Here is a 24,900-nt window from a genome sequence, read left to right as displayed (position 1 = left end):
CTGTCCGGTCTCATGGTGTTTGCTGTGTCGAATCTAGCGTAGAATACGTTTAGATCAAGGGCGTAGATTTGGTTTTGGCATTGGTGGGGACGGATGATTCAACCACCGAACCCTGCCCTGTTTCTTTTTTTTTTCCTTTTTGTTTTTGCTTCTTAATAAAAAGATGAGGAATATACTTGCCTACATATGCTATTCTACATGCTTTTAAACCATTTAAAATCACAATTCATAGTTTTATATGTGAATTATATAATGTTAAATTACTATTAAACAAATGACTGACTAAGTATTTTAGGCTTTAGTTTACTTCAGCCATAATCTATATGAATCAGGTATCATACAAAAGTAAAAATAGCTTCAAATACAGTCATGACAATAAAAGAATATGACTTTAAGGACTTAACAACATTACTTCAGTTATAGTGCACCAACATCTGTTATATTTTGGCACTAAGGGAACACTGATTGACCTGGTGGTTTTTGTCCATAAAACTACTCATCTAAGATTACCACAAAGTAAAAGATCTCTCAGCAACATTATGCAACAGTTTAGGCACTGTTGCCCCAATCAAATCAGTGAGCTGGGATTTTTTATTCTAAACATGAACTACTGTTACAGCAACAGACATGGACTACTGGTGCCCCACACAACAACTCAATGTCCACTATGTGAAGGAGCCAAACACATGCCTGCTCCTCTTGTTAGCTGAGATAAACTGCTGGCATATTTGTTTTACATCTATACTGTCCAGTCTCTCCTGGTGGACCTTAGCCATCTTTTTAGTCTTTGGAGAGCACTGAAGCTTTTTTCAGCCTCAATACGTGCATTTTATCCTCAGATTACAATTATTATTCTGTGCTTGATGTGCCTCACCTTTGGCCCTGGTCTTCCCCTCTACTGGAATAGGTTTTGTGTCTCTCCTCTGGGCACAGGAATTGCAGGGTTTTAAAGCTTGGATCGGGGTCTGATGCTGTATGCTGATAATAATCAATATTTAGTATTTACTGTTATAATCACATAGATTATCGTGATGATGATGTTTATTATATTGCTCTCTTTTTTGCTTCTTTTTTCTTTTTTCTTTCTTAACAGGTGATCCATTGATTACCTGTTAAATATATATATTTTTGTCTGTTTGTTTTGGTTGGTTTTTATTTTTTGCCCTTTATCACCGTTCCTCTTCCCCGCTGTTTTTCTTTCCCTACCTCTCTTTCTTTCTCCTTCTTTCCCCCAGTCATGCCTGTCCCGTGTGTAGCAAGTGAAAATAAAATAAACAATAAAAACAAAGGTGAATCAAAAAGACCAATACAGCAAGGCCAGGATGGTCCATTTGGTAAAGTTAAGAATAAAAAAAAAAAAATCAAAATGAAAAGAAACCTCCAATTTCAGATATTTGAGGTTATGCTGAAAATAATGATACCAAACAAGGCAAGATAAACTGTTTTAAAGGTGAAATACAGAGGTAAAATCAAAAGTAGTCAAAAACAGTCATTTATACCCTGGACCCCAGAGGGGTAAAGCATGTTAGCTACCACTCACCGCTTGTTTGCAGGCTTTATTAAATGGAAAACTTCCACAATACATCCAAATGTAAGATATTTGTTTAATAGATTATCAGTTTCAAAATACATAAAAACATTTAATCTGTATAACAGTCTGACAACTGCGAGGTTTAAATCAATAGGGAATATTTATAGATAGATACACAATTGGGGAAAAAACTGACTAAGCTTATATGTATGGAGAGCACATAAGTGCAAAGGCAGGAAAATAAAACTGAGAGGAAGAAATACAATATTATGTAACTTTTAGGTGTCACTCGGTCATCTTCACTGGCGTGATGATCAGTGGTAAGTCGTTCCTTCCTGACTTGTTGGTGCAGGGGCTGAAGAAAGGGTAGAGGGTCTCATTGAAAATGTCATTAAAAGTATGGATGTGCATCTTAGCATCAACATTGTAGAAAGACACCTGCAAAGAAGAGAAACACACCTAAAGTAAAATTACATAAACAAGACAATAGTGAAAATATGTATATTTATAATATTTATCTATATGTAGCTAAATAAGTTGAAATTAAAGGGGGACTCAATTTGCACATTCTTTATGAGACAGGTAAATTCCAATCATGTACACCTGCGCACCTGTCCATTTTCAAAGTCCACAAATATCCCGATCTTATGAAGTACAAGGTTCACTGGGACATCTGTGTAGGGTTGAGATCGAAAGCCAAACTTATTCCTGTGGGGAGAAATGACAAAGGGAAAGGAAATTAAAGACGAAAAAGTTCTTCTAACATCAGTAGGTCTGATTACATTTTAATCTGCATTATTGCAAAAGCATGGCATTTTCATGCATTTTTAAGGAACTTAAAAAAGTAAGACATCTATCAGGTAAAAGGGAAAAATTAAACAACTGAAAACATTCTTTGTGGGGGATTGCTAAAAAGACTGGCTTTTAAACCCAACATTTACATGTCATTGCTTTATTTTTACATTCAGCAAATGCTGGGAAACATTAGCATCAATCTGGAGTGTTTCTGTCCTTTTCATTTATACAAGTACAATGTTATGTCTCACAGTTCTGTTTGGTCTTCATCCTCTGCTAATTGAATTTTCTGTCTCATTATTGGCTAAATGTGAATGTATGCAAAGACGACACAAGAGTTCCCGTAGCTCTTCTGGAAGCTAGAGTCAACTAGAAAATGTCTTCTTGAGTGAGTCCTCTATGAAGAGGAGCCTTTCCTTATGTCAGCGGTCGCGGCTGCTACAGAGTGCTGGCAGCCTCATTTCCCTCGGCCTTAAAACTGCAAGGCGGCCATGCTGCAACGCCAAAACACTGATGGTAAAATCACAGTGATCCCACCCACCATCAATGCGTCGGATTGCCCCTGGGAAAATCGTGGGGGTCACGGGAGATCCCGTCGGAACTATCGTCTGGATACCAAAGCTCCTAATAGCCAGGAGAATGTGATCCATTTCTTCAGTGAGTGAGCGGTAATCCTGCTCGGCCAGAGACAGGGAGTTGGCGAGGCCAGCTTGCGCTGGAGCCAGCAACTGTTGGAGGAATACGTAAGTGAAGATGAATACATCATCATCCATTCCTAGCAAGGATAGCATACTTTCCATGAGCTTGAGAGGCCATCATCCAGGCCGAAGAGAGAGAGAGGAGTTTCTCAGCCCATTCTTCATCAGAGAGGGAGTAGCGAATGAGTGGTGTCATTCCCTTGGGTGGGGGCGGGGGGAACCCGGAGGATGGTCATCACACGACCCTCTGCAGATCCAGTAAGGCCACCACATGATGGTATTTCGTTTTGTTGGCTAAAACGGCCAAAAAAAAGAAAACTTCAACGTGCACAAACCATGAAGGAGGGGGTGAAGCCAAAAATCCGCCAGCTTAAAAGCCACAGCAAAAGTTGAAACATACAGCTCAGCTATAAATGAAGAAGGAAAACTAAACAGCCATGGTGTTTGTAGGGTTACTGAAGTAGGGTTAGCTGGTATATAAAGATGAGCCAACATGGTGGCTAGCTACACCGCTATTGTTAGCATATATAAACACAGTGAAGCTGGACGCCGAACGCTAACTTTTTCCCACTTGATAAAATTTAACGTGAGGGTTCCCGAAGGTTAGGGACAAATACAATCGCATGGCAAGATGCTGTAAACAGACCAAACTTTAGTCAGGAGAACAACTGAGATAATCCATCTACAATACGAGGTTAGTCATTAATATACTGCTGCATGGGCTGGTGTAGCCCAGTGGAATTGAGGTTCCACAGTTCTTCTTTTTCCTGTTCTGTCTAATCTATTTTTATAATTCTATATTTTATAATTCACTATAGTTTATTTGCTCTTCTTTGCCAAACCTATTCTCTATTGTCTCAAATCTATGTCTATCAAATTTATTTTGCCATCCTTTCACCTTATTGGCTTAAACCATACATTGTTGCATGTGATTGGCTAGGAGAAGTAGATCCTGCCTCCTCATGCTTACTGAAGGACATTCTGAGTGCAGTGTAGATGAGGCTACAGCGAAAGGCTAAAACAAACAATCCCTGATTAATGAGGAAAAATACTTTCTGTAGTGGAAAAAAATAACAGCCTGTAACTGGTATTTGGTTCAGAAGGAGCAGAACGGAATCACCTAGAAAACCGGAGGTTGTTTATACGGAAATTATAGTACTTCCGACCGTCTTGATGAGTGTTGTGAAAGTTAGCATTGCTAGCTGATGTAGCGAGCATGGTGCCCTCTTCTCAAGTCTATCGGTGTGTGGGTAAGTTGGGTAGGCACTGATGAAGTTTTCAAAACAGTGTTTGGAGGATTCAGTCGTTCTTATTAATAAGAATGACTGAATTTTTATTAATATTAAATAATATTAATAAAAATTTGTTTTATGTCCAAGTTAACCATGTGATAGTCCTGCCTAAGCCCTCTTTATTCCACTTTTATTCCTCTTTATTTGCATGCAAATGTTACTGCTTCTGCTGCAGGCAATGTGTAAAATGTGATTGAAGTCCCGTAGCAGGATAAGGAGTATTACACAAATATTCTCCCCTGGTACTCTGGCTTCTTCCCACAGTCCAAAGACATGTAGTTAGTAGGGTTAGGTTAATTGATCAATTTAAATTGCCCATAGGCGTGAATGTGGGTGTCTGTCTCTGTGTGTTAGCCCTGCAACAAACTGGCGACCTGTCCAGGGTGTACCCCGCCTCTCGCCCTACGACAGCTGGGATAGGCTCCAGCGCCTATCCCATATAAAGATATGGTTTTGTATGTGGAAAATTTGTTTAGAAATAAATGCTGATTAAAACTATATTGTAAGGTGAGTACAAGTCAGAAAAACTTGATAACTTTCTAGTTAAAGATAATGAGACTCCATAAACAATAATTAAGACTTAATCAGTTCTTTCATTTCCAAAAAGAAAAGTCCACTGTAATGTGTTTTTCAGTGCAAACCTATACTATTTTATTAGTTCAATGGTTTATTTTCATTTTGTATAAGGATTGAAATGATGCAATGTCCATATGGTTAACATACTTGAATACACAAATGTGTGTGTGAGCTGAATTCCAAAGCTGTATGTAATAAAGGTTTTTATTGTCATGCAGGCTGGGTTTTTTTTTCCCTTCCATCCCATTTGTGGTTGTTCATGGATTTCTGATGTTGGAACTCTCCTCTGAGAGGAGATGTCGAGCCATCCCAGACCCTAGAATTTGTCTGCCGCAATGATCGTCCTTAGTTCATTTGAAGATTCGCGGTTTGGTAGGACACGCCCAGACCACATAACAGCGCTGACAGTAGAAAAAGACCTGAGGGTGCACCCACTAAATCTTCTTTTCTGATTTTTTTCTCATCTTCTTCTCCAAGAAAAAGCGAGCTTGACTTGACTTATTTTTCTGACTCTTGACTTGAGACTTTGTATCACTGACACCCATGTGGAGACTCAGAGACCCTTAACAGTGATTCTATGACTGAGATTGTTTAGGTTATAAATTGTTTTGCCAGATATAGTTGTGTCTATGTTGCAGTGCTATCATCTGTGTGATAATACAGTGTTCTCCTCAACTCACCTGCCTCCTGTAAACCATTCTCCCTTTAACACTACCTCACAAACCTAGAACTGGTCCACCGGAGGGTACATAGAAGCTCTGGTTAAACTGGGCTATAGTTACATTGTAAGGTTTTCAAACTGAGCTTTAAAATGAACAGTGATAATAAAAGCTGAGAGAGGCTAACAGCGATCACTGGCTGTTTTTAGGGGGCTGTTCAGATTAAATAGAACAAGATACAAAGCATTAAAACATGTTAAAGACACAACAGCCTTAATAAACGCAAAGTAGTTTGGACCCAGAAGCAGGTCATCATTTAAAGATTGGATATACCACCTGCTGTGAATGTTTTAATGGAGTACAGTTGTTATTATTGTCACATGTCACAGCCAGTTTATGACCGTTAAAATAAATAAAATTCATATAAGAAATAAAATTGCCTTGTGTAAACTGTATATGGTGTTAAATAGGTCTATACTACAGTACTGCGCTGGACAATATGTTGCGGTCATAATTAAATGGAAGTGACTAAGTGACGATTTATCCACAAATACTGTTTAGCTTCGCTCAGACCTATATTGAAACTAAAAATATATATACAGACTGCAAATGGAGACCATTCACCTTCAAAGTGGAAGTTGTACCGTATGAAACATGTTGACTGTAGCTCTGAGGTACAACTTTTACTTTGAAGGTGAACCTTCTCCCTTTCCAGTTTGTGTCACACCATAATGTTGTATTACCACAAGTAGTTAACCACATACTTGCAGAAACACATGAAAATCTGCAAGCAATTGTGGCAATCTGCTAGCAACCAAAGTGACAACAAGCAGCATGCTTCTGGGAACCACCGCCAACCAGTTGGGAAATTTTCCTTCAGCTACAACGACCAATAATTTGGAGAACTCTTCAACAATGTGTTTAACTCACTTGTCTCTTAAACTGATGAACCAGAATCCATTGTCTGGGGTGTATTCAATCTTCCCCTTCCTGCTGACGGAATACTTGACCACACCCAGGTCCCAGTCAGTCTTCCCGGTCACGTCCACCTTTTCAAACCAAACAAACCACATTCCTTCACTCAAATAGTGAAACGCATGTAAGTCTGAAGAAGCCAAGATGTTTGGCCAACATTTGTTTATTTATCACACAATTGTATCTTGTAATGAAAGCAGTATGGAATCAAGTTTAATCAATGATAAAGAACTGAATTATGATATATGAGCAATGATTTTCAAGACTTTTGACTCTTAGAAAGGGCAAACCCTCATACCTCCCAATAATGTTTTCCAGAAGAGATTGGCTCCCTCCCTATAACACAGACAGCTTTTTCAAACCTCTCTGAGTTGTCTGGCACCATTTGGTGTCGATCTCCACACCTCACCTGCAGAAATATACAATTTATAATTACAGCTCATTTCATGGAGATTTTACATCTTCTTTTTCTACTGTTCTCTCTTTATGCTAAAAGAGAGGCTCCGAGACAAGAGGACACAGGAAGTCATTTCAGCATGATTGTAATGGTCTAGTAACTGAACAGGAGCCTCACACTTTTCAGGTCTGATGACAGCACCAGTCTTGGATGGGCGGTATTGGAGTCCAGAGTTACATCCACTGTGTTGAAAGAAGATGTAAAGAACTTCATTTTCTGTTGGTAATTCTGCTTTCATTAATTTTAGCTTGGATGAATGTCACTTACGTGCATATTTGTGTATCCCCTTTATCCCTGCAGACAAACAAAATTATATATATATAATTTAATATATATATATATATATTATTATTATATATTAATATTATATATTAATATTATATATTATTAACAAAATACAGTGCTGCTGTTAAAACTCACCAGATACATTTGGAACTTAATTATCAACAAGGTTAAAGTGGATGAAGTTGTATACAGTGTAACCATTAAAAGAGCACTTGTTAAGGTGGAGAGGACATGGACACTCACTGGGCTGTGATCGAGAAGGACTGGGATCCAGTGTTTGTGCAGGAAAACCTGAACAGAAACAAGACAACAGGTGTAAGGAGCTAACATGAACCTACCTTACTGTTTGGTCTGGTAATCCAGCAGAAATAGAAGTAACAGCTAATACAAACCTGCACCACCAGGGGGGAGTATTTCATTGATTAATGATTGTATCTGTAGTACTGTCTGGCTTGAACACTTAAAAATACTTAAAAAAATTCCTCTAGTGGCAATTTATAGCCTGCTCAAGAAAGACAGTCATTGATAGTTTAAGGGTTTCTCCCATCATAAGAACTTTATGGTGTGTGAATATATTTTATAATTCATCCATCTGAAAACTTATAAGGCTTAAAGTTGAGGGCATACTCTTGAGAGGGCTGCTAGGCCTCAACTTCTGTGTTGATGAGGAATTATTGGACAAATAACAGGTTTATTGTGTTTATTGACTAGACATGCAAAGCACAGTGCATGGGCACCCAGTGGGGCATGCTCATGCCACAGTGTAATGTGCATTTGTGCAATGAAGAGAAAGGGAATCACAGGAAGTAGTGGCATATAGTACACAAGAAGACCATGAATAGCCAATAAAAAACAATTGCATAGTACATGCAAATTAGTGAAAAAGCTCAATACAGGTTTTGGAGCCATTTGCTGAATCTCCACGCTGCTTTCTATGTGAAAGATCTCTTAAAGTAGAGTTTTTTTCACTTGCGTGTTTTTAATAAGATTATCTGACCTCTAGCTGGTGCCTTTTGGGTCATCACAGCGGATCATCTGCCACCACCTCACCCTGCCCCTAGCATTCTCTTCTATTATACTCACACTAACCGACTTTACTACATCCATGAATCTTCTCTTAGGGGATATTCTTCCTCCTCCCTATCAGCTTCATCTTCAATATCCTTTATTCAGTATACCCACCATCCACCCACCTCCTCTTCAAATGTGCAAACCATCTCAGCCTTGCCTCTCTGGGCTTGTCTAGATCCTAGATTGTAGATTGCACTTAATCTACTCATTTTTAATTCTGTTCATGCCCAATAGAAATCTTAACATCTTCAATTACCCCTGACACTTGTCTTCACCCACTCCACTCTACCTGCACTCTCTTCCACACCTCTCTTGTCCAATGTCTGTTGAATATACCCCGATGTGTGGTATGGGTCATAAAAAGTTTGTGTCTGCATTTTGTTGATCAGAATTATAGTATTCTATTGTTCTACTACTTAGCATTAATTAACATATGGGTATCTGTGCATTACACTGGTACAGTTTATGGATGCAGCTTATTACCCAGACCAGCATTACCTGAGTATTTAGCATTTCACTTGCAGTTCAAGAAAAACATAAAAGCATCAGCCAAGAAATTTATTTAAAGTTTCTTTTTTATATAACATCCAGACTCGGTTATCTATCGCCTATTTCTGTTTTGAGAGTTGTTTGGTTTTTTTGCTCCTTATGTTGAGTCTGAACTAATTAAAAATTCCCTGTTCTCTGTTCTTGCAGATTTTGTGTCTTCTTTGTATATTATATGTGTAAACCAGCTGAATGCTTTTCATTACACTGACCTTTTTCTGTGATATTCTTCAGCTCTTTGGCAAACTTCTCCACCTGAGCTAATATAGACATGTAAATGGACTCTGTCCCCAGGTCAGAATTCACAGACACTTTGTACCAGTCTTTGGTAGGTGGAGGGCTGGACAGAATTGGGAATGTCTAGGGAGCAGGTGGAAAGAAATGTTAGAATTTTTTTCTTGTCAGTATTTACCAAAATGCCAACTCTTCCTACAGGATCAGGAGTTGAGCATCAAAGCTTATCAGACATTAAGTCACCGTCATGTTGCCAAGCAACCACCTAATAATAGACTAAAATGTTCCTTACACAACAAACGGGCACTTATGTGCTCTTATAAAAGCTTACAAAAGCTTTGTGTCACTCATTTGATGTCAGTGACATATAATTTGGCAAATATTAAATATAATCATTTTTGATATCCCCAATCTGTGAAGTGTACATTACATCTCTTTTCACCCTAACTTATCAAGTCAAGTTTACTTTATTTAGAAACTATATGAGTAGTTTAATGTTTGCTTCAGTAAAAGTATAAATATACTTAAGGTAATAGGATTTCAATCCACGTGAATTTGACCTTAAACAGATTGTTGTCACATGCATGTTATGTATATGTATAGGTAAACCAAAAGCCATACAAGTATACACCCATATAGTATATCTTTTACTATATTCTAGATAAACAAATCATGCATATCAATTTTTCATTATATACTTAATGGGTCTGGCCAGTGTCTGACCAATGAGTGCATTAGTATGCCTTAATGATACATGCAAATGCATTTTGATGTATAAGAACATTTTGTCAGTTCTGTGGTTATCTGCTATTTATTTGTATAAATAACATTTACCACCTCTACTTTTTTACTTTCCTCAGTCTGATTTAGTATGTCAGTTTGCCAACAGCACAGAACAAATAGTATTGGAACATGGGCGTGTACTAGCATCTTCACATTCATCCTTAAATTCTCACTTTCACACAGTATAAATGATCATCTGATTGGGCAAGCTTGGAAAGCTCGCTTTGTCTCTTCTTTAGTTCTTCGATCTCCTGTTCCAGCTGCCTTGTCATGGATTCAGCATGGCGCTGTGCCACCTTCCGGCTGATCTCCATCGTCTCCACCAGCTCTGCCTGGGAACGTTCAATGAAACAAACCAAACTCGAGAATAGAGAAATGCTGCCCGCCGTCTCTCGGTCCACTGCCAGCTGGAAAGTTAGACAGAGTGATATGAGATACATAATTGTTTAATTTGTTTTGGTTTAAAATATATATTAATCTCCCCTGTAAAGAAAAATTCCCACATCACATAGAAATATGCAGCATCTGTGAATTGCAGCTCAGATTTCAAGTGTAAGGAACATAAATTTTGCTACAACTAAAAATCTAAGAACATATGCAAAATGTCTAGAAATCCTAAAATGCAAGGTAAAAAGTTAGAAACATAAAATGTCTGTGAAGGTTCTCAGTCATCCAGGTCATCGTAGTCAAAGGAGCTTGCAAAGAAAAGCGTCTGGACTTCTTTAAGTTACTTGAAGACGTTTCACCTCTCATCCGAGAGGCTTCTTCAGTTCTAAGGTCAAATGGTGGAGAGTCCCAGATATAAACCTGGTGGGAGTGTCCCCCCACAGAGGGACAAAAGGACCCCCTGATAATCCTCTAATCGCCTGAGCCAAGGTGTGGAACTGGGTGTGGGTCCCAATCAGCCAGAGTTTCGGGTGAGTTCATTGTGAAACCTGGCCCCACCTTATCCTGCGAATTCCTGAGGTCAGATGGCCCAGGATGTGAGTGGGCGTTAAGGCGTCTGGGAAGGGATCTCAAAACTGGATTATAGATGGCAGAGAGTTGGTGTCGTAAACCACCGCCTCTGTTCAAAGATGGTCGCTCACAGTGGACATAGATGGCTTCTTTCACTCCTCTTTCAAACCATCTGTCCTCTCTGTCCAAAATGTGAACATTGGCATCCTCGAAAGAGTTCAATTCAATTCAATTCAATTTTATTTATATAGCGCCAAATCACAACAAATGTCGCCTCAAGGCGCTTCATAGATACAGAGAAAAGCCCAACAATCATATGACCCCCTATGAGCAAGCACTTTGGCGACAGTGGGAAGGAAAAACTCCCTTTTAACAGGAAGAAACCTCCGGCAGAACCAGGCTCAGGGAGGGGCGGCCATCTGCTGCGACCGGTTGGGGTGAGAGAAGGAAGACAGGATAAAGACATGCTGTGGAAGAGAGACAGAGATTAATAACAGATACGATTCAATACAGAGAGGTCTGTTAATACATAGTGAGTGAGAAAGGTGACTGGAAAGGAAAAACTCAATGCATCATGGGAATCCCCCGGCAGCCTACATCTATTGCAGCATAACTAAGGGAGGATTCAGGGTCACCTGGTCCAGCCCTAACTATATGCTTTAGCAAAAAGGAAGGTTTTAAGCCTAATCTTAAAAGTAGAGATAGTGTCTGTCTCCTGAATCCAAACTGGAAGCTGGTTCCACAGAAGAGGGGCCTGAAAACTGAAGGCTCTCCCTCCCATTCTACTTTTAAATACTCTAGGAACAACAAGTAGGCCTGCAGAGCGGGAGCGAAGTGCTCTAATAGGGTGATATGGTACTACAAGGTCATTAAGATAAGATGGGGCCTGATTATTTAAGACCTTGTATGTGAGGAGCAGGATTTTGAATTCAATTCTGGATTTAACAGGAAGCCAATGAAGGGAAGCCAAAACAGGAGAAATATGCTCTCTCCTTCTAGTCCCTGTCAGTACTCTTGCTGCAGCATTTTGGATTAACTGAAGGCTTTTCAGTGAGTTTTTTGGACATCCTGATAATAATGAATTGCAGTAGTCCAGCCTGGAAGTAATAAATGCATGAACTAGTTTTTCAGCGTCACTCTGAGACAGGATATTTCTAATTTTAGAGATGTTGCGCAAATGGAAGAACGCAGTCTTACATATTTGTTTAATATGTGCGTTGAAGGACATATCCTGGTCAAAAATGACTCCAAGGTTCCTCACAGTGTTACTGGAGGCCAAGGTAATGCCATCCAGAGTAAGAATCTGGTTAGATACCATATTTCTAAGCTTTTCAGCGCCGAGTACAATGACCTCAGTTTTATCTGAGTTAAGAAGCAGAAAGTTAGTGGCCATCCAAGTCTTTATGTCTTTAAGACATAGAAAGACTTGGAAAGAAAGAGTGTCCTTTATCCTTAAGATTCAGCTGTCCATCTGCATCTTAAGGATAAAGGACACTCTTTTCGCAGGATATGGTGGGGCCAGGTTTCACAATGAACTCACCCGAAACTCTGGCTGATTGGGACCCACACCCAGTTCCACACCTTGGCTCAGGCGATTAGAGGATTATCAGGGGGTCCTTTTGTCCCTCTGTGGGGGGACACTCCCACCAGGTTTATATCTGGGACTCTCCACCATTTGACCTTAGAACTGAAGAAGCCTCTCGGATGAGAGGTGAAACGTCTTCAAGTAACTTAAAGAAGTCCAGACGCTTTTCTTTGCAAGAAACATAAAATCTTTACCAAAGTTTGAATAATGTAATTAAAAATTGAGAGTGTTTCATAAATGATTTTGTTGTTTAGAAAAACATAATGTTGGAAAAATATATATAGTTTTAACTTAAAATGTAATATGTGGATTTGGTAATCAGATATAAATTGTAGATCAGGGAAATACACCTGCACTTTTATGTAAAATTGGCTATAGATATTGTTTAATAAGCTCCCAACATGTAGAAATACATAATTTAAGTTTGAAAAATTCAATTCAATTTTATTTATACAACAACAGTCGCCTTAAGGTGCATTATATTGTAAGGTATACCCTACAATATTACACAGAAAAACCCCAATAATTATATGACCCCCTATGAGCAAGCACTTTGGCAACAGTGGGAAGGAAAAACTCCCTTTTAACAGGACGAAACCTCTGGCAGAACCAGGGTCAGGGAAGGGCAGCCATCAGGTGCGAACAGAAAAAGGGAAATTGAATTAGAAATTGTTTAACACAGCGGTCCCCAATCCCCAGGCCACGACCAGTACTGGTCCATGAGTCATTTGGTACCGGGCCGCGGGAGTTGAGGCTGTGAAATTTATGGTATTCAGGGTTTTTATCATTAACTCGGTTTCCCTGGGTCTTTTCCCATGTTGTAGTTGTGTGTCTTATTTTGAAAGAAATGTTTACGTGTTACCATAGTGACCAGAGAGCATTAAGGGGCAGAAAGGAGGATGTTACTCTCAATGTTGTTGGCGCATTTCAGGAGGACGCTGCTAATAAAGTTACACAAATGCACACTGAATTCGCTAAATAGCACAGTTTTTGTCTTGGTCGTATAATTTTATTTTTTTGCATTTATCCTTGACACCTTAAAGGCCGGTCAGTGAAAATATTGTGTGACGTTAAACCAGTTCAAAAAAGGTTGGGGACTGCTGGTTTAACAAAAACCTTGAAGTGATATGAGGATTTACAGGTTTTAACATGCACCTGTCGTCTTACACAAGAATATGTTTGTGTTTTACCTCCAGGTCTGTCACTGACACATTTATCTCTTTGATCTTGTTGATTCTCTCGATAATCATGTCCTGGATTGCCCGCTCTGACACAGTCAGCAGTGTCTAAATACACAAACATTCATGTTACACAGTGCTGACTTCACTTGACCTTTAGCCTATTGGTGTTCTGAAACAGACGTGGGGAACAAGGGTGGATCTGGTTGTGATAATGTATGTCAGACAGTAGTCAATGAGCATATCTTACAAAATACCTCCTTCTGGAAACAAATAATCACTACATAACTTCATATTTTATGCAGTATGACCTGAAACCAAATGTTTAAAAATGATATATTGAATAGAAACAGTGTAGAGCAAGGGTAAGCAACTCCAGGCCTCGAGGGCCGGTGTCCTGCAGGTTTTAGATCTCACCCTGGATCAACACACCTGAATCACATGATTAGTTCATTACCAGGCCTCTAGAGAACTTCAAGACATGTTGAGGAGGTAATTTAACCAATTAAATTAGATGTGTTGGATCAAGGACAGATCTAAAACCTGCAGGACACTGAGGCCTGGAGTTGCCCACCCCTGCTGTCGAGGAACATAGATTCTATGTATTTGACTCATTTTCTGTTATCAAACTGCTCCACTGTCTAAGAATTTAGGCTCAGATGTTAAATCATTTTTAACAGATTTTTTTTTTTTTAAATGGTCTAGTTTGTTCATGCCAGAACTTCATGCTATCACATGTCAGTTATCACCTGCTTTTTAGCAATTCTTTGTTACTCCTTTAAAGAAAATGTTCATGGAAACTTCCCTAACCTAATCCATCTGTCCTTTGTCTCTATCTTTTTCTGTTTTAATTTTCAAACCTTGGTTTCCATCCATTCGGTTTCAACGGTCACTGTGTCATGGTCTGGATGATCCTCCATCTCGCATTCAGGACAAATGCACACCTGGTCACTCCTACAGAAAATCTGAAGCCCATTGCATATGATTTTTATATGATCTTCTTTAAGGACTTCATTCAACAGGTGCAGAAGGTGAACGTTTTACCAATATTGGCCTGTTGTGGATCTCACAAAGAGGGACATTGTGGCTCATCTCAGTCCCACTCAGTGTGTACCTCCTCCTCCGGGTATGTGGTCGGTGGGAAACCGGAGGACCTGCCACATAGGTTTCATTCAATGCATCACTGAAACTGTGGTTTGGCACTGAGGATGCTCGTGAGTTCTTGACTGGAGGAAAGGACGTTGAGATTGAGTCACTTTCCAAGCCTGAAGATGAAAAAAATATCAGGGATTTTCAGGTTAGTCAGTCGCTTTAGTGAAAAGTCAAATATCTATTTGGGTACACAATGCTGACATTTTGTAGAGCCATTCATTGACCCTAGATCTTTGTTCAAGTACAGTTGTGGTCAGAGGTTTACATACACTCATCATGGGCATGAATCACATGTTAACATTCTGCTAATGATGATTTCTTTGAACTGCTGTTTTTTTCTGGGTGGAATAATTATTCAGCATTCATCTTTCCTAATCCACAAAAGGTGAAAGTGCACATTCAATTTAATTAAATGTAATTCAATTCAATTCAGATTTATTCATACAGAGCCAATTCGGAACAACAATCGCCTCAAGGCGCTTTATATTGTAAGGTAGACCCTACAATAATACATACAGAGAAAAACCCAACTATCATATGGACCCCCTATGAGCAAGTACTTTGGCAACAGTGGGAAGGAAAAACTCCCTTGTAACAGGAAGAAACCTCTGTCAGAACCAAAATAGGTTTGTGCCTAGATAAACCTAACAGGGCACTTCTCTAGGCTCGTAGTCTTGTATACGTTTGCTGCTGTGCAACATAATTATGACAGGACAGTCATTTACCAAGTGCTCTGAATTGCCTACTCTGAAATCTGAGAACTCCTCCAGATTGTACTTGAGCTTTGAAAAGTACTCTATAAATTATTACAGATGGAAACACAGATGTTTTCTTACTCCGAGAAAAGGTCTGGTGAGTCTTTCGCACAGGGTGATGCAGCTTTTTCTTCAGTTCATCAAATAAATGGCTTGACGGGCTTCCATGCCCTCCACTTCCCTTTCTTCCACTCTTATTCTTTACTACTCCCTTTTTCATGGATTTATATTGGTCAGTGATCTCTCGTAGTGTTCTGTTAATCTGGAGGTCCGGTCGCTTTTCAAAGCTCTTTTTACACAGAGGACACTTGAAAACCTGGAAGGAAAGATGGAAACAAAAGAAACAGAAAAGACATCGGAGATGCAGGAATGACGAAAATATGTTAAATAACTTCTCTGAACGTCAACAAGGGAATGAAAAAGCTGAAAATGAAGGAAATTTAAAAATAAGACCTTAGCTCCATTCCAGTATTTGGTGATGCATTGCATGCAGAAGCTATGTCCACATGGTGTGGATGCAGGGTTGGTGAATACATCAAGGCATATGGAGCACTGGAACTGTTCTTCACATAAAAAACTGTCATATAGAGACATCTTTCTGGAAGCAAAAGAGAGACACAAACAATCTTTAGGAAAGTTTCACCATATGGATGATAACATTTGTGATTTTAAGCAACATAAACCACATAGCTAATTTGGTTTATGTTGGTTTGGTTTATTTCAGTGACTAAGTAGTCACTGGAGAAGGTTACAGCTGTATGCTCTCAATCTTATTGGTGGCATACATAATAAAGGATGGGATAATGGTGCACCTTACATGGTATTTCATCTGGCTGTTCACACAAGTAAACTTGATGCACTTCGTCAAAGGTTTCACTTGTCTTTTACACAAAAGATGTCCTTTGGCATTTGTACTCTGACAAACCATGTCAAGGCATGTCAGAGGAACAGATCTGTCACTCCCAGCTGTCACTCGTTTTTCAACTTTGGAATAAAAAACTGCTGGATTGTAGTAAAATCATAAAAGCTGATCAAATGTAGCTCCCGATCCTTTAATGCAATTTAACCGAGGTATTTCTTACAGTAGTGAAATAAAACCTTCACAGATTGTCATGTGCGTAAACAGCAAAACATCAATTCTGACAGAGTATACTGCCCCCTACTGGCTCAAGTATTTGTTATTCTCCAGCTTTAAGCTTTAATTCCTCTCTTCACTCAAAGCATGTTAAAGGGAAGCCTTCTAAATATCCAGCTGTCAAGTTTTTTTCTACATGTGTCACTTTCTGATTGAATATGTAATTGTGTGTGTGATACTTTTACTATCACACTTGACCTTTGAAACACTTTTGCTCATAATCAAGCTCATCATGTTATCTGAGGTGATAACCTTCCTCCTCAGGTAGCTGCTGGGAGGACTTCTCACTAACCACTGATAACAACTTCATTGAGACTTTCTTCAGAGAACAACTGAGGCTTCTGTAACGTAACTTTTGTCCCGCAACTGTGCTCAGTCCCTGAAAACACAAAATTGTCTTATTGTGTCATATGCTCTGATCAGCGTGTCAGGTTGAATTTAACACTAGGAGATACTAGTTGTACTTTGGGTGTTTGGTGTGTTTTAATGTGAGTGCTGTCTGACTTTTTTAAACAAGTGAAACCCAAGAGAGGAGCAAAGAGTCATGAAGCAGTTATCTAACAAGCTATTTATTTATTATGAGAATCAATGCATAGAAGTCATGTTTAAATTTAGTGTATCAAATGTCTAGCAACAAAATAACAGGGTTAAGAGGTTCAGGCAAGCTGAATATATGAGAGACAAAGGACAGACTCACACATATCTCTCTTTGATGACTAAAATCTGAACAGTATGATCAGAAGATTTTAGGAATGAAGTTGATCGAGATTTTGTTCAGAACCCACAGGTACAGGTTTATCTTTATACAGGTAACATCATGTTGAGCAACACATTTCACAAATACTTTCACGGGAAGCCATGCATAATTCTGACTCGTGTAAACTTCTCATGCTAGCCTATCCTGTTTCAGGGTTGTATGGGGCTGGAGAGTATTGTTATTGTTCTGGAGTTAAATGTGTGGAAATCCCAGGATGGTTCATCTGTCTGTCCCACAGCTACTACATGCAGGTCAGGTATTTGTTTTGTGAGGGAGGGAAATACATGCACAAGTGTGAAATCCTGCAGGTTAAAGAGAGCTAGTTATTTGTCAAAAGAAACTAGTACCATTGTCAAATATTAGATTTTTTTTGCTTGAGTAATCAACCATGAGTTGAATCGTGCTCAATTCATGAGCATTGAGATAATGATTTACTACTAGAAATTGTTATATGAGCAAGGAAAGATGCAGATCACAGGCTCCATTTAGGACAAAAATCAAAAGCTTGAAAAAATCCTCTTAGCACGTTTCCTAGATAAACGTATAACTTACTTTGCCAACTTTCCTAATTTTGGCATTAAAACATTTGTCAGGGGTTCTTATGGAAGAGGGAACAAAAGAGGAATTATATCCAAAATTAAAAAAGTGTGTTCATCATCTTGGTTTGCAGCCAAGAGATGATTACAAAGCACAATTATCATGATTATGCTCAATCTTTAACTTCCATTAAGAAGGTCATCCCCACAAAGCACAAAGTAGCTGAAGTAAACAACATTACAGCCATAATATGACTCAGCTAAAATTCTAAAATCCACAGAATAAACCACAAAGAAAAAAAGACGTGTGTCCAAAAGAGACTTAAAAACTGCCTATTATTTACAGGCAATGCATTCCAAAGTTTTGGAACCACAATTGAAAAAGCTTCTTCTCCTCTAAGCTTCAGCCTAGTTTTTGGGACAACCAAAGGCAGCTGATCTGTGGGCCTGCGAGGGAAGTACATCGGAAAAGTATGGAGAAGCAAGACCATTTAAGCATTTATAAGTCAACATTAGGACTTTGAAATTAATTCTATGATAAACAGGAAGCCAGTTAAAGGAGGGCATGAAAGGTGAGATATTTCCATGCCTGTGTACCAGTTAAGAGACTGGCAGCAGCATTTTGAACAAGCTGAAGATGTGAGAGGGATGCTTGGCTGACTCCAGCATAAAGTGCATTGCAATAGTCAAGGCGAGTTGAGATAAAGGCATGTATTATTTTCTCAAAGTCATGCCCTGACAAAATTGGCTTAAGCTTTGCCTTAATTGGAAAAAGCTTTTTTTGCAACTCAGAACTGATTTGTTTACTAAATTTAAAATCCAAATCCATTATGGCTCCAAGATTCATTACATGCTGTTTGATGAGTGACCCAAACTATTAAATTTTACTCCTAAATCTCACTAATCAACATATGCCAGAAAAACAACAAGCACAGCCTCGTATTACAAGAAATACACAAAATAATAACAAAAGGAAAATGTGATACCTTAATGCAGGTAAGGTGGACAGCACAGAAATCCAGAGATGTCCCACCTTGGTGGTATCTTGGCAGCTCACACTCTCAATTATGAGGTGTCTCAGTGTGTGTACGTGCATAAGTAGTGTGTTCAAGAAAGTACTGCCACGCCCTCTCATAGTTCTCTGTAAATGTGGCAGGACTGGTTAAGATAGTGAAAAAAGAAAAACTAGGTCAGAGGACATCAGATCTTATCTCTGCATATGTTTATAGTAACACTCTGTGATACAGCCTGTGAGACTGTATCACATATCATAAGTATTATGAATTACTGATTATAAGTAAAACAAATTTGTGATATAGGATTATTTTGAGATTTTGTGATATAGGGTGTGTTCTTTGTTTTTTGCCATTGTGTGTGATAGAACTGCTCTGAGCGTTAAATCTGGCCTATATCAGATTTAAGGTCCTCATCTGGTGCACATCTGAGCTGTTTTCAGCATGCTTGCTATTTTAAGATCACTCCACAGAAATCATCTTGCAGTGGCTGCTGGATCTCCTTTACCAGAGATGTGATTATTTTTTGTATAACTCTTTTAAAATGGATTAAGATCTATAAACTTCAGCATAATTTTTAAGTGTTGCACATGACCAGTACATTTTCATATCATTTGGTTGTGCTACGACACTACAGCAGGCTGTTTAATCATCCTCTCCATTAAGAATATTTTGTTGTTGAGGTTTTTAAGGCAAGTAACTTCTAACCATGTCACATTTGCTTAATACTACTATTACCACCACCAACAACAACAACAACAATGATGATGATGATGATAACACATTTTTATATATAGGTGCCTTTCAAAACCTCAAGGTCACCTGAGATTAGTACAGCAATTTTTAAAAAAAATGTACACAACTAAATGAGAAACTAGTGAAACCAGATAACAAAAGCATAAAATATGTTCAAAATAAAAGGAGACTAAGGCCAGTTGTCCACTATTTTTGGTGTGTGACTATTATGGTGAGAATGTCGGATGAAGCGACTAAGACACCAGTTACATTTTTTTGAGCAAAGTTATAAAACTTCTAGTGAGGGAGGCTGTCATTTATTTTTCCATTGAATTATGAAATTAATGCAAACTTCAGAGAAAGCTCTCTGCAGTTCATCATATCACTGTTTTTATGTAATATTTGTAATATTTTGACATTAACAACAACTTCACTGTGCACAGCTCTGGCTGGTCAAGACTCTGTACTGGAATAAGAATAAAATTAGATCTTCTTATTCTCTCATCCGTCTCTCTGTAGGAGTCTATAATTGATTCATTGCTGTAGAGGAGCCAACTGTGGATGCCTTTCAACTGCTCTGCATGTGCTTTTTTATTCTAGTAATCATTTGGGGGGTTTTTCAGTTCCTGCATCTGAATCAGTAACATTTCACAAGCTTGTCATTCCTTTCTGCTGAGAAACATTTACACCGAGAGAAAGATAAGCACACTCTGACAGTGTGCACCCAAATAAGATGTTGCAAAACAGTAGTTTTAACCTTCATAACCAATTCCCAGAAAAACAAAAACAAACAAGTTTAAATCCAAAAAGCAAAGAAAATGTGTCTTCATAGCATAATGGTTTATACATTTTCCTTAAAAGAGGAGTCCTACATTGTTCTCGGGAGGAGGTACAAATCGCTTTTTCAAAACAAAACATGCTGAGGCAATTTATGGTAAGCAAGCAGGTTAAACATTCCATTATATTTATACAGTACCAAATCACAAGAACAGCTTTCTCAAGGTGCTTTATACTTTAAGGTAAAGTTCCTACACTAATATGTAAAATACTCTCTAGCAGTGTCAGCCAAGTCACTGAAACTACAGTCCCGTTTAATTCTCTTTTTTAATTCTTTTTTCAGAAAGACTGTTTTTATCAATTCATTCCATTTAAAATTAATTATCATAAAATGATTAGTCTTCTCATACTTTATATGGATTGATGGGCACATATAGCATTAACCCATGTAGGTTGTCAGTAGCTAGATAACACATGACTCAGTACTTCAGTATTCAGGTAGATATTCACAACAAATAAATATAAGAATCAGTCAATACCAATAAATATTCACAAACAACCTTGGAATTGTTTTTGGACTACCTTACATGGATGGATGTGCTTTGATACTCAGAAGTGTTTTTCTTTTCCTGTTCTTTTACCGTGAACCACATAGACGATATAACATCAGTTCAGTTTCCAGTATTTAATAATCATCTGTACAATCAGAACTTTCAATCATGGACATTCCACAGTGTCACATCTTTGTTACTTCTTGGTAAAAAGCATAGCAGTGCCAACTGGCAACTGATAACTGAACGCCTACATTGTTACCATTTTTGCTGAGCTTATTCACTCATTACAAGAATAAACCTGTTGACTCCAAGGTCACTAATGGGGTTACCAGATCGGATAAAACAAAGCAGGGCTAGTTATACAAAGCTTTATAAATTTGTGAACTGAAGGAGTAGAGTTTACATATGCTTAATATGTACACTCACTGAGCATTTGGTACACCCATGTACTTCCCATGTACACCCAGTCACCCAATGAAGTAGTGGCCTCCTGATGAGCTCATCTGGAACTGGTGGTTGATTGGTGCAGACATGCTCTGACAGAGGCGGGAACCCACGATGAGTTCCACCCACAGACAGACAGATAAGCAAGACAAGCATAGAGAAAGAAGAGACACAGAGAGAAAACAAAGATGTGAGCAGGCCGCTCAAGAGGACTGAGGAACAGTATAGGTTCCACTGTGAATTTAGGAAACAGAAGGCGAGCAAAAGAGAAAAATGAGAGTTTCTTTTCAAAGATAAGCACAACTCAGCATGTGACATTTTATGATTATAAAATAGATATTTGATCTATGGAGTTTTTACTGTGTGTTGACCCTGCGACAGACTGGTGACCTGTCCAGGGTGTACCCCGCCTCTCGCCCTATGACAGCTGGGATAGGCTCCAGCGCCCCCGCGACCCTGAAAAGGATAAGCGGAAGTGAATGGATGGATGGATGGATGGATGGATGGATGGAGTTTTTACTGAACTTTGTTTTGTCAGCTTGTCTTATACAACATTAAAAGGCTTAAGCATTGCAACAAGCTGGTCTGTAAATCTGTGATGACTCTGTGTTTTTTGCTGTATTATGAAAATGTTCTGGGTGAGTGTTACAGTATTAAAAATAATAACATTAGATCAGTGTTACTCATAAAGCATGAAGCATTTGCAGTAGTTTAATATAGAACTACCTTTTAGCTGTTTCATATGAGTTTAAAACTAATAAAATGAGTGTTTGAGAAAAACAAAAATCATAAAATAGCAGCAAATGCAAGTTACAGTTATCCAGAGCTCAAAGCAACATCATTACTGTGCTTGTTTTGTTTAATCAAAATTTAAATCTCAAACTTTTTTAAATAGTTAAATAGTATTCTGAAGCCATTTTTTGGTATTGGCTGAAAAAAACTATTATAGTAGTTTCAGAATATAATGTCTCTTAATTAAAAAACAATCCTTTCTACCTCTTATAACTGTATATGTGTTGATTGCATCTCATAGTAAAGTTAAAGTTATTTTTCGTTCTGTCTTTTAGTATTATATAGTTTGAGAAAGTAAAGCCTGACTCACTATCTAAAGACAAACCGTTTTTGCTACAACAGCAAAAACATACTGATACATAAGCTTGTCATGAACTGTTTGGTTTTGGTTGTGCCCATCAAATAGGAGTAAAATTGCTAACCATTCCTCACTTTCGGTCCCCTGACCGTGGTCGGGAGATGCAAGGGGAGATACTTCCTCAAAGGCTGAAGTTTTGTCCTACTTTGGGGTTAAATCCCCTCACTTTTGTGGAGTAGTGAGGCAGGCAGAAATTAGCCAAGACACCTGAGATACTGAAGGGATGAGACTTTAATAACGGTACTGCACATTCAAATACACACTGCATAGGCTGTAGCCCGTTAGAACGCTGCCCCCGGTCACCGTCTCTACCTGCGACATTTTTTGCGCTCACAGCGTCTCCTCACGCGCATGCTCACACACACATCACCTACAGTCCTCACAGGGCACCCAGCCACAAAAAAGCCGGCAAATCCCGCAACAAATTACTATCATCAAACATAGATCAGTTTAAATGTGCTTCACTATATAATGAATTTGCTGTTATTCATACATTTTTGTCATTATAAATTTTACTGCTTGATGTCACAGATGTGAATTCCAGTAAAGATCAGAATAATCCCACATGAAATCGCATTATTATCGCATTACTAAAAACAATATTCTTGTAATATAATAAAAACAGGACTAATTTAGAAATGTCAAACACGTTCATTTATTACACATGAAACAAAGAAAACTGTTTCATTTTGTTTTACAAAAATTCCTCTAAAACAGAAATCAAATAAAAGCACATTTGTCTGGCTACATTTCTTTGCTGACTGATTTAAGGCAGGTCTCATGAACTTTTTGTCAGTCTTAATTCAGAAACAACAGTCCTGATCCTTGATACTAAAAAAAAACCTGTATGGTCTACATATGATAAATTCAACAAAAGAATTATTTGTTGCAATCACACTTCAAATTTGACTTCAATTTGGCCAATAATTTTTTTTATTAGTTTTAATATTTTAACTTAATGCATCAAGCAAAAATTAAATTATATGCAACATTCTCTGACTGGAAGAAATTTGTTTAACATTTAAACCTATTTTCTGCACATAAAATAAAACAATTTTTGGTGTTTATACTCACTCTTTCAAATAGATGCAAGTAAAACACAGCAGAAAATAAATAAAAAAGTGGGGTAGGCGGATGTTTGCCCTGGTGCAGGTGTGCCGCAGTGGTCATGTCAGAGGAAGGATCCGGGAGTTTTTCTTTGGATTTCACATTCCCGTGGCAGCGTACTCGGTGCTTGCTCTGAAGTTTAGGGTTTTTTCCCTGTAAAAATAATTTTTCTTCCCAGACAGTGAGCAGCAGACGCTGATGATTTTGTCACTTTTTACAGAATCAAACTCAAAGTAAGGTCAGTACTTCCACGCATTAAATACTACACCTCATACTCACTCCTGCACTCGTTATATTATCCATTGTTGATCTGCACACAGTTGCCACGAACGTCGCATTCGCTTATGTCAATGTCATGAGACACTCTCGCAAACGCAGTGTGAGAGTAACGCAGTAACGCAGCGTGCTTATGGGAAAGTAACAGTAATCTAATTACCTTTTTTGCAGTATTAATCCCTTATTTTATTCGTTACTGCCCATCTCTGTTGTAGAGTATTAAGAAATATAATTACAATACAAAGCAAACTATAATCGTAACAGCTTCTACGAAGTCAGTTACAACCAGTCTAAATTCTTCAGTTTATGAGATTTTGCGTTTAAAAATGTGATAAAACTCCTTCTCCTCGTACAGTTTTTCTAGAGTAGATCAATGTTGGAAATATTGTATCCATTTCCAGCTCAATAATTAGGCGTGGAATAAGCAAAGGGGTAGGAGCTCTTATTGAATCTATTGTACAACAGCATCTCAGACACAGAAGATTTTTAGTCATATACAGCTCTTTGAATGATGTCCACATTTGCCTGTCTATACTCTGGGCTTCTTAAATAAAAAGAAACTATGGTTCTCTCTGCTGTAAAATTAATTGCTTAATAAACAGTTTTGTCTTTTAATTTACACAGCCTCCATGACAGCCTTTTTCTTCTTTGTGGTCTTCTTTTGGACATTAACTGTGTTGCTGCTGTTGTTGTTGTTTCTGACACTGCTGGCTCTCTTCATCTGGTACACCACCTTAGCTGCTTCATCAGAAAGAGTCAGCTGTAATAGATGTAAAAAAAATTGATAATCTGTGAATAACTATTTTTTACAGACTCATAAAAAGACCAATAAACAAAATCTAATATCTTGTTCCAGTGGATCTTGTACTCTTGCACTAATTGCAAAA

At 38.3% G+C, this 24,900-nt stretch overlaps 2 protein-coding genes across 3 annotated transcripts in view; both read right to left on the bottom strand.

Moving 5' to 3' along the window:
* Nucleotides 1–91: 91 nt before the first annotated feature.
* On the bottom strand, nt 92–19,066 carry LOC146522603 (E3 ubiquitin-protein ligase TRIM21-like). Of its 2 annotated transcripts, none has more exons than XM_085153516.1 (15): nt 18,944–19,066; nt 15,983–16,127; nt 15,611–15,845; nt 14,667–14,887; nt 14,483–14,587; nt 13,635–13,730; nt 10,076–10,309; nt 9,098–9,245; nt 7,512–7,559; nt 7,251–7,277; nt 7,101–7,165; nt 6,825–6,935; nt 6,482–6,600; nt 2,143–2,239; nt 92–1,969 (listed from the first exon to the last, which is right to left on the bottom strand). In XM_085153516.1, exons 1-15 carry the CDS (start codon nt 19,051–19,053, stop codon nt 1,817–1,819), a joined length of 1,914 nt encoding a protein of 637 aa, XP_085009642.1. In that variant the 5' UTR covers nt 19,054–19,066; the 3' UTR covers nt 92–1,816. The 2 variants fall into 2 exon arrangements, 1 of the variants encoding a protein (XP_085009642.1); XR_014872996.1 differs by lacking the exon at nt 92–1,969 and adding an exon at nt 2,868–3,318.
* LOC146522602 (circularly permutated Ras protein 1) overlaps nt 18,945–24,900 on the bottom strand; it is a 21,090-nt gene continuing 15,134 nt past the window's right edge. The window contains exon 19 of the mRNA XM_085153515.1: nt 18,945–24,773. Within this exon, the coding sequence (XP_085009641.1) occupies nt 24,630–24,773 (144 nt within the window). The 3' untranslated portion in view covers nt 18,945–24,629. The remainder of the gene's footprint in view (nt 24,774–24,900) is intronic.

Source organism: Neolamprologus multifasciatus, chromosome 3, assembly GCF_963576455.1.
Source record: "Neolamprologus multifasciatus chromosome 3, fNeoMul1.2, whole genome shotgun sequence".
NCBI classification, from domain to species: domain Eukaryota; kingdom Metazoa; phylum Chordata; class Actinopteri; order Cichliformes; family Cichlidae; genus Neolamprologus; species Neolamprologus multifasciatus.
This window is presented reverse-complemented; position numbering and strand designations above follow the sequence as displayed.